We start from the raw sequence: 9,736 nt of genomic DNA, 5'->3' as shown, positions 1-9,736 counted from the left end.
ATTCAAAGTGTTCCTGAACCTGATAAATTGTTGAGGAAACCAAAACATGTAAAGCATTTGAGGCAAAAGAAGTTCTCTCGAGTATACTCGGATGCAATCCTTCAGTGACAATGACTTTTGTGTTACTACATGTCAATAGATTGTTTTTGTTCTATTTAGTGTAGTATTGTCCATAAACCATTTAGACAAAAATGACTGTTAAACCATGTTGATGATTTGACATTCCGTGGATAATTTAGGAACTTTTACACCACTCCACAGTTTTGCATACGACAAAAATGAAAATGATAATACGGAGGAGAACTTATTTGAAGCTCTCATTTGAATTGTGATAAGATCATTTAGTCCGTTGAGGAATATGGAACCAATGACTCGTAAGTTCGTCGAATCTTTTTTATTGACTTCCTTCGTTATATATTTCCAATTAAACTACCCAATCAAGCTTTATACTCTTCATCAAGTCACATCGAAATCTTCGTTCGAATACGATTCCGGCATCATGGAGTCGAGCGCGAAATCAAAAGCAAAGAAATCGGGTTCCGGTCTGGTTTAGCCATAAACGGGCTGAACCCATCAGCTCGAGCCGTGTTGTGGAGTAGGATAAGGTTAGAGGCTCTGGAGGGGCAGTGAAGGTAGTTAGGTGGACGTTATCCTCAGTACACCTTTATGTTTTTTGGTTTAATAATAATAATAATATTATTATTATTATTATTTATATCTCCTCTAAATCCAACCACCTCCCCGTCGGTGCCCGCTGCCTAAACGCTGTTACCGGTTCCCTCCGTCACCGAACCTGAGGCGATCCCACATTTCCCAAAATGCCCCCCACACCGTGTCGCTCCACGTTGATAAATATTAATTTTTTTTTCTTATTTTGGGGGAATTATAGAAGTGAAATTAAAATTTTCAAAAATAGTAAATTTGATATAATTAAAAATGAAAGAGAGATGCAATTGGGGAAGGCCCGGAAATTTAGGAGGGCGGTTGGTTAAATCCCACGAGGATTAGGGACACTGTGGTAATTTGAAGTGGGAATAGAAGGTGACATAAAACATACGTTCCCATCGCTTCGGTGCCTTCGACACCTCGAATACGAGAGGGGAGAGCGCGGAGACAACCACAGAGAAAAGATCAAGAGAAGAGGAGGAAGAAGAAAAGGGGAGAAGAAACGAAAGACAACACTAATCGAAGAGAAGACAGGTGGTTGATGTGAGCCTCCATCTCGATCACCTCCTCGTCGTACCTCCCTCGAGCAGCCGTCGGCATCGCCGCTCGCCCTCCCGGTCCGAGCGTCGTCATCTTCCCACCGGCGTCAAACCCGGTACGGACTCGTCATGTCCTTTTTCTTGGATTCTTGTCTGTGTTCCTTTTGGTCTGCCGTGGTGCCGATGCTTATTTTCGTGCTGTACGTGGTGAGTGGACTGGGGGGTGTTTGGGGTCGGGTTCTTGAGGGTTGGCGGCCACCTCGGCTCACGGCTTTGGACCTTGTCGGTGGTTTTCCGTCATCTGGGTTTGTGCGGGCGTGGAATATGTGTGGGTGAAGGCTGGGGAATCGGATTTCCCGAGATCCGAGGTGGTGGTTTGGTTTGGTCTGGTGGACCTTTCGACTTTCTACCAGATTGAGGTTCTTGATGGGTTTTGATCGTTGATCGCGTGTTGCTGGAGGAGCTTGGGGCCTGACCACCCTGTTAGATTTGTATTCTAGGGATTGCTGTTTTAGTAGAGCGTGTGGGTTGGAGTTGGTTTCTGTTTGCTCTGTGTAATCTGATTAATTCTATACTGATGAATGATGATAATGTTGGTTGATGACCAGTGCCTGTTCACGGGAGCAAGGTGGAGTTGTGATGTTTGACTCGGGTATTGTGGAGTCAACGGGATAGCACATCAAGGCAATTGATATAAGACCGAGTCATAGTGGGAAATTAGTTTCCTTACCATATGTTGAAGTTACTGTTCATTTGTGTGCATCATGAGGATCTTCAGTAGTTCTCTGTTTAGTTCTGCAGATTCATGTCAGTTTGAAACGAAAATTTTATGCCTTGAATTTGTATTCTAGGGATTGCTGTTTTAGTAGAGCGTGTGGGTTGGAGTTGTTTCTGTGAATATTTCCCATCAGTTGTGACAATAGCAGTTGACATAAGTATGATGCATCAGTACAATCAGCTCTCTTAAAGGACAGAAGACTTTGCTGCTGCAGTCTCTTTTACTTTGTCTTAGTCTCGTCCCTAAGAAATCTTCATATCTTTCTAGAGACAAACCTAAATAAAGACAAAAAAAAAAGTTGATGGAAATTTACTTAAATTCGAGTATAATTTGAATCCATCCCCAAAAAGGTAGCAAAGAGCTACTTGACTGCGTTCATCCCTCCACTTCTTTCTTGAAGATCTCCAATATTTCTGCATCAGGATTGATGCACGATGGAGCTCAACAATGAGATGATTCCCTTTGACTTGGTGGTGAGCCAGGTTGGAACTCAATCTTGTCATCTCTGAAGGTGGAGCTCTATTAACATCCATTGTCATTTCAGTCATATGCCAGCGTTCAACTAAATTGATTGTTAAGCTGGAGTGATGTGGGTGGGCTCCGGGATAGTCTCAAACTCTCGACCAATCTAGTTGATTTATACTGCTGGATGTTCTGGGTTTGAGGTCGTGCTGTTAGTTTGTAATCGAAATACTTAGATTCATGGTGTGTCCTATAGGGCAATACGACAACAGAAGATGGATCACAATTGCCGATGACAATTTATGCCTCTGGTGAGAAAGATATAGCACCTAGTTATTGTGGACACACCATATGATTGTGAACTGTTCTGGACAATGGATGTCCAGATTGAATGAAGCAACCATAAAAGTTTTAAGCTGTCTATTGTGAAAAGGATTTATGTTTGGATATTAAAGAGGAAAGGTACCTATACTTTGAGAATGTTATCAAATGATATTATCAGATACTTTTGGAATCCCTTTTCATTCTGAAAATGACTTAATTCTTATAGGGCATCATATTCTGGATCCAATCATTTGACATCATTTTTATTCTTCAAGATATGATCAGAACCATTGGACAAACTAGATAACTAGATGGCTTGCTTAAGTGGATTTCCATCATGTTTTCCTGCGAGTTTGATCCGATGATGATGCGTCTGCAGGGAATGTATTGCTAAAACACGAGAATTGATAAACAGAACAAGTATTGCAATTGACTTGCTGAGATCCAACAATTTTGAGCTTTTCTAGGATAATTTTAATAGGACGTGAATGCTAATTGAATCTACCTTTTCACAGTTTTAATAGGACATCGAGTCATGTTTTGCATCAAGTGCATTTATTTGATTACCTTCTTATTGGTTTATGATTAAGGAATTCGTTATCCACATGGGTGAATGTGCTAAACCCATCCCCGAAAGGAAGACTCCCTCCAAACCAAAAGAAAAGGTGAAAATAATATTCTCCATTAAAAACTTCTATAATGTCTATTATGTGAAGAGCTTTTGCAAAAAGCTGAAGCAATACCAATCCTGTAAAATGTCTAAAAAGTCAGTTATTTTTTAACCCTAGTTTGAAATGTAGGCATCATTTTTTCTGTTACATTTTGATTTAGTGGATATATAAATCAATCAGGTATTTTTATCATGTAGCCCTGGCAATTGTTGTGATCTACTGCTATTAGTTTCCAGTCCATTATCTAGGCCAATTTATCTTGAACTTTTTGTTCAGCATTAGTTTTTTTTTTGTTCATATTTTCTAATAGTATTCAGTGGATGTTTATTTTTTCCATTAATTTATCCTCTTCATTCAGAGCAAGGCAGTCAGCAATGGTTAGCATAAGGCGAAGAAGATATTTGGGGCTCTGTTCTGGTAATGCAATTTACTCAATCTATAAATGATTTCACAGCATGCATGATGCAAATGACTGTTTTCCCTTTAATTTTATTAGTTTGGGATTGATGACTTATAGATTCTATACCATGGACCTTGATTCTTAGCAGATATGCATGCTTTGCGTACTAAGTGATTTCTTTGTGGTGGAAGATAGTATTTCTATTCCATCTCTAGTTTGATCTTCCAAGGTTTCAATTGTTGTTAATGTCTCGAAAGAAGTCATGTTGATGAATAAAAAGGACATATCAGTAAGAGTAAAAAGGACTTGGTACCTTCAGTAAGAGTAAAAAGGACATATCAGTGCATGAGGCTTCCGCCAATGTGGGATCCAGGATATATATGCAATCTTACCTTTAAATATTTAAAAAGGTTGTTTCCGTGACTCTTATCTGATCTTTCAGATCGCAAAGGAACTACCAAGGTTCGCCCTCACCTTCAATGAGAGTCAAAAACTTAAGACATTAGTTAACTTGAATCTTTGTGACATGGATGGATAAATTACATCTCTGACATCTTACTTCTGATTACATGGAAGTGGAACTATCATGTCCCATTTTAATAATTGAATGAATTTATAGCATACTTGTTGGGCCTATCATTCTAGTAAGAGTTCTAACATGATGTTGCAGGAAAAAGTTCTTTCCCGGTTGTGGTTCCTCAGCCAATTGACAATGGCAATTCTGTGGAAAATCCTAATCAACATGTCAAGCCAGTCAGTGTATATCCCATATCTTCAGTTAATACAAGTCCTCAAAAGCTGGTATATATTTAATTTTAGAATCCTAGGTTCATTTTTCTCCAGCTATATTCCTGCCACATGTGTCTTTTATCAATCATTTATATGTTATAATTTGTCACCTTTGTCAAGACATAGTTGTTGGCTCAAAAGTCTTACATTTATAAGTTTTACTTAAACTTTTAAAAACCTACTTCAGCAATTGCAATCATTATATTCTATGTTCTGTTTGATATGTGATGTTCATGTACTGTAATGTTCATATACTGTAGGCTTATACTAATAACACACATTTTCACTCTTTCTGCTGGTATATATTGTTTGCCCTTAATGAGTGTTGTTATTGTCAGTTTGGTACATTAGTTGCTTAGATTTGTATACTATTTTATTAAAATAATTAATTTGCTTTCGAGTATGCAGGCATGTTTACATCAATATTATAGCATGTGTTCTGTCCTTTTTCAAGTTTTACTGTTGCTTCTATCGGGAATGTTAGAGGAATAAGTTCATTTTACAGTTAATGGAGTAGATAGTTTCTCATTTAACTATAATGGTGATCGATTAAAGCTAATAACTCATCTTGCAACTATTAGCATTCCCTCAGACGTGGTCCATTCTATTGATCCTGAAGAATGATGCTTTAGAGTTTAGACAATATTCATCATTTTTGAAATACAAACCACCAAATCGAATTTTTGACAACAACTGCATCCTTTGTTGTTGCTAACGTATGCCACTATTTTGTTTTTCAAATTTGGATTGTCAAAAGCTGGTCATTGACCCAAGGTCACAATGGCTTGTTAAAATCCTTTTTTTTTAATCCTATCTTAGGTTATGTGTATACCATTACTTGGGATCTGAAATCTGAATACTGTTTAAAAAGTTCTGTTTAATTAAGAAAGATTTTTGAAATGCTTTTTCTAATTGATTGAGTTCATATTTACATAGTTCTTAATATACCAAGAAACCAAGACTGTTCAGCATCCACTTAGTGTTCAAGCTGAGCCAAATATACTTGTTACATTCATTGATAAAATTCAAGAGACAGGGATACATGGTTCCAAATCTAAGGCACGAGGAAATTGATCCGTTTGTTATAAATTAATGGAGTATGCTAGAGTGCACATTAAGTCTAGTATGAGGCACATCTAGACAACAGTTTACAGGTTATTCCTCTAACACAATTCTTAGGCTGAAGGTGGTCATGAGGAACTGTGACTAGAAATATTTCAGGTTTGCAAAAACTATCGGTCAAACTAACACTCAAAATATACAAATGGTATGTTCACATTTCATAAAATGACTGACCTTTTATTTTTCTATGTTCATATTCTAGTTTTAGGACAAGTAGCTCAATTCTTTAAAGTAGTATCTCTGATTCTTTTTGAGTTGCAAGATGCATCTGGGAGTAAAAAATAATGTTCTTTCAAAAAATCAGATAATTTCTTCCATTGATGAAATAGTCTTATAGTTTGATTTTGCATTAATTCTGATCCTTTATCGATCAGCACCTATATCTGTCAGTTGCACCAATAGGAACTAAGCCTCAGATTTATAAGGGGGAGAGTATATACATTATGCTGATTAGGTATCTAAAAGCTTGAACTATCAGTGGCAGTGCTGGTAGTTTTGGGTATCTAATAGCAATGTGCAATTATCAGTCTCATGTGAATTAGGTCTCATTTAAATAGTCCACATAATATGTTTGTTTGTTGATCTAGTAGTATGCATTATTTAGCCATGACCATCAATCAATAGTTATTTCTACATGATTAATTTACTGAAAGACTAGAGGTTAGACAGAATTGTTCTCATTTTGCAAACTATTATGCTAGTTTGATCTGGCATGTATTGCTTCTTCCATATATTAAGTCATGCATGTAATTCGCATATATGAAGATCAACATATTATGCCGGAAGGTATATGGACGTCTAGAAAGGTTGTTATTTGGTTTAGTTTACCTTTTCCCCCTTCCGGTGCCTTATGCTCCACTGTACTATCATTGTTAAGTGATTGTGTAAACCATGTAAAACTGAGTTCCCTGATTTAGCTAATGATGGTCATAATGGTTATGCTCAATTCCTTTTGGGGTTTGACAGATTTTTTTCTCGTTGGAGCAACCTATTATGTATGGCATATGTTGCTTCTTCCATATATTAAGTCCTACGCGTGATATATAGAAGATCAACATATTACACTGGAAAATTTATGTACTTCTAAAAAGCCTGTTATTTGGTTTACTTTTTCTCCTATCTGTGCCTTATACTCCAATTTCACTGTACTACCATGGTTCAGTGGTTGTGTAAACCTTTTTCTACACCTTATTTCTTTAGAGTTTATACTATGCAGTCCAATAGACTTTCGAAATGAGACACTGAAAAAGTGACTCTACCACTGGATGATATTTCCATATACTTTTGAAGTTTGAACCAATAGGCCCCTTGCTGGTATCTATGTCCACACAATCACCATAACTCATTATTGACAAACCCTTTCCTCGAAGACCTAATGTAATATTATTAAGCCTAAGCTGTAGTCCTTGCTGAGGTATTTCCATGCTCATTGTGTTCTGCAGGTAAATAAATCTGAAACATATTCTGGATCCTCAAATGTATCTGGCTTGACTACGCCGAAGGAGGCGCTGAACCATCATTGTCCTGGTTTGTTTTTTTCCTGAAAATTCACTTGATATTGAATGCCTTGAAACCTTTATATATTTATTCTCTGAGTATGGAATACTTTCAGGTACGAATAATCATGCATAATGTTGTAGTTCCTTTAATTTGATTTACTTAGAAGAAGGAATAGGTGACTAAGAGCCAGAAATTTTTAATACACTGGGAAAGGAAAACAGAAAATTTCATACACTAGAAGAATAATTTTAATTCATGTAATTTTTCATCAGTTCTTGAAGTGTGACTATTCAATATGCAAGTAGAAATTTAAAGTCTTTTTTTTTTGTATATACATGTTTGTGTATAAAAGGGGTAAATTTCGGTTCATTTCTTTTTCAGAGATTGCCATGTTCTACATTTACCGAACTGGATTGCTGATCCATTAAATTTTTTTTTTGTAGAAACAAATTTGAACAGCAAACACACGTACACTTGTTATTAAGACTCACTAAGCTTGCCATGTCTTTTAAAACAAGAGTTGAAAATTGTAGAGTTTTTCTCATTCTGTTGACATCAACTTAATCAAACTTTCATAAAAGGAGCTGACTTAGTGTTTACTGTTTTAAGCGAGTTTTTTTTTAAATTGTTTATTTAACTTACATGCCATTTTGCTACTTCTATTTGAGGTAAAGAAATAAAGCGTAGCAAGCGACACAGGAGAAAGCACTACGAAGACCAAGAACCACGCAAAATGACTGGGGTTTACTTTAAAAATATGAAATGGCAGGCAGCAATAAAAGTTGATAAGAAACAGATTCATTTGGGAACGGTCGAGTCTCAGGAAGAAGCTGCTCGATTGTATGACAGGTATTAATCTATTAGATACACTTAGCTGGTATTTTAATTTTTGTTTCTGCCACAAAGCTTCTAGGCTTTCCGAGAATATCGTTGTCTTTCTTGATTTATCTTCTAGGTTTCCCAACAATATCATTGCCTTTCTTTATTATTCTCAACCTAACTGGTGACAAGATTTTCAGTGGAAACTTCCACAAGTTAGCTTTGCCCACCTGCTCCATGACTTCGATATTTCTTGTAAAATCGGAGATAATTTATTGTACAGGATTCAGGGAACAATTTCATTAGGCAATTGTCCAGCTAATTGGTTATGGTGTCTAGTTCAGAGTATGACAACTGATGTTGACTTGACTGATTACTAGAAGATACTGATGTTGTAGTGCTTCCGCGTGACTTACATTTCCTGCTGCGTATTCCTTTTATGAGGAGTTCATCTTTACCTACAGAGCGGCTTTCATGTGCGGAAGAGAACCCAATTTTGAGCTCACGGAGGAGGAGAAACAAGAACTAAAACAGTACAACTGGGATGATTTCTTGGCCATGACTCGCAGCGCAATCAACAATAAGAGTAAAATGAAGCTCATTTGTATTTTATTGTTCGTCATGCTCAACGGAGCTGTTCTATTCTCATTTCTTTTGGTTATTGATTTCCAGAGCACCAGAGAAAGATTGGTGCAGGGAGACGAAAGAAGTTGGAGAGTCAACTGCCAAATAACAACCGGAAACAGGAGGGAGGCACCCCTGTTTCATCTATTTCCGAGGATGATGAAGATGTTGACGTCGAGACATCTGCCTCGTGATCACTGTGATGCAAGGAATCCAGAATACAAGTTCTAATCATTTTTACTATCGAGGCTAGCTTATGCATACATATACACATTTCATAGTTTAGCTTTATTAATTACCTCATTAGTTTGCTCTATATAAAGGCCCCTATTAGGGCAAGATTTTTGTTGCCATCTTCTAATCAAAGACTCCCATTTCAGATGTCTCAACTTCTATGATTGCGTTGACCATCGTTTGCCTTGTCAAATTCATGCAAATGTTGATCGATTATGTGTGAGCCTTAAGACCTAAATCTTGAAGGGAGACTTCGTTCAGTTGTGATCCAAGTTATTGATTGTTTGACTACTAGTATGTCGATCATCGACATTTCTCCTCTTGTACAAAGAACAGTCGACTGTTCTGCACTAACGAAAACTAGTTCTGTGAATACAAACCATTACTTTCTACTTTGTCCTCGACGTCTTGCGACACTCTCCTCGAGAGAAACATTGGAATACATCCCCATCGTAGCATCGACGAAAGCAATCCTCATACAGAGGTCACTAAACACCCGTTCTACGTCCTGGACACGTTATAAGAGAAACTTAGAATCTTTAGATAACTTATTTTAAAAATTTATATTAGCATCTATAGTTACTAATTACGGTAACATCATCAATGAAAATATATAAACAAAGGATAAAAAGATAATTTTCATATTTCAATTGGTGGTACTGGACCGTGACACCGTTAGGAACCGCAAGTAAATGTTAGTGGATAAGGAAAGTGGCAATGAGAGATGAGGATTGCTTTGTATCTACGTCAACACCGATGCAATTGCCAAGCAATATCGCTTTACATTTATGTCGGTGTCAACGCAATT

At 37.0% G+C, this 9,736-nt stretch overlaps 1 protein-coding gene across 4 annotated transcripts; it reads left to right on the top strand.

Moving 5' to 3' along the window:
• Positions 1-1,080: 1,080 nt before the first annotated feature.
• On the top strand, positions 1,081-9,087 carry LOC103987124 (ethylene-responsive transcription factor-like protein At4g13040). 4 transcript variants are annotated; one of them, XM_009405330.3, is made up of 7 exons: positions 1,081-1,321; positions 3,799-3,857; positions 4,511-4,641; positions 7,194-7,278; positions 7,926-8,100; positions 8,535-8,656; positions 8,743-9,087. In XM_009405330.3, the coding sequence occupies exons 2-7, from the start codon at positions 3,815-3,817 to the stop codon at positions 8,886-8,888; spliced, it is 702 nt and encodes a 233-aa protein (XP_009403605.1). In that variant the 5' UTR covers positions 1,081-1,321; positions 3,799-3,814; the 3' UTR covers positions 8,889-9,087. The 4 variants fall into 4 exon arrangements, with proteins under 4 accessions (XP_009403605.1, XP_009403606.1, XP_018682753.1 ...); XM_009405331.3 differs by having other exon boundaries at positions 1,091-1,321; positions 4,511-4,599; XM_018827208.2 differs by having other exon boundaries at positions 1,091-1,321; positions 4,511-4,599; positions 7,920-8,100.
• The last annotated feature ends 649 nt before the right edge of the window (positions 9,088-9,736 follow it).

The sequence above is a fragment of the Musa acuminata genome, chromosome BXJ3-6, assembly GCF_036884655.1.
Source record: "Musa acuminata AAA Group cultivar baxijiao chromosome BXJ3-6, Cavendish_Baxijiao_AAA, whole genome shotgun sequence".
Taxonomy (NCBI): Eukaryota; Viridiplantae; Streptophyta; class Magnoliopsida; order Zingiberales; family Musaceae; genus Musa; species Musa acuminata.
Note: the sequence above shows the minus strand (reverse complement) of the source record. Positions and strands in the feature narration are given on the sequence as shown.

Bases quoted from the DNA above. Each gene is read 5' to 3' on its own strand.
- LOC103987124 (XM_018827207.2), top strand. From the start codon at position 3,815: ATGGTTAGCATAAGGCGAAGAAGATATTTGGGGCTCTGTTCTG. The intron at 3,858-4,510 runs GTAATGCAATTT...ATGATGTTGCAG, and splicing joins ATATTTGGGGCTCTGTTCTG to GAAAAAGTTCTTTCCCGGTT. The intron at 7,279-7,919 runs GTTTGTTTTTTT...CTTCTATTTGAG, and splicing joins GCTGAACCATCATTGTCCTG to GTAAAGAAATAAAGCGTAGC.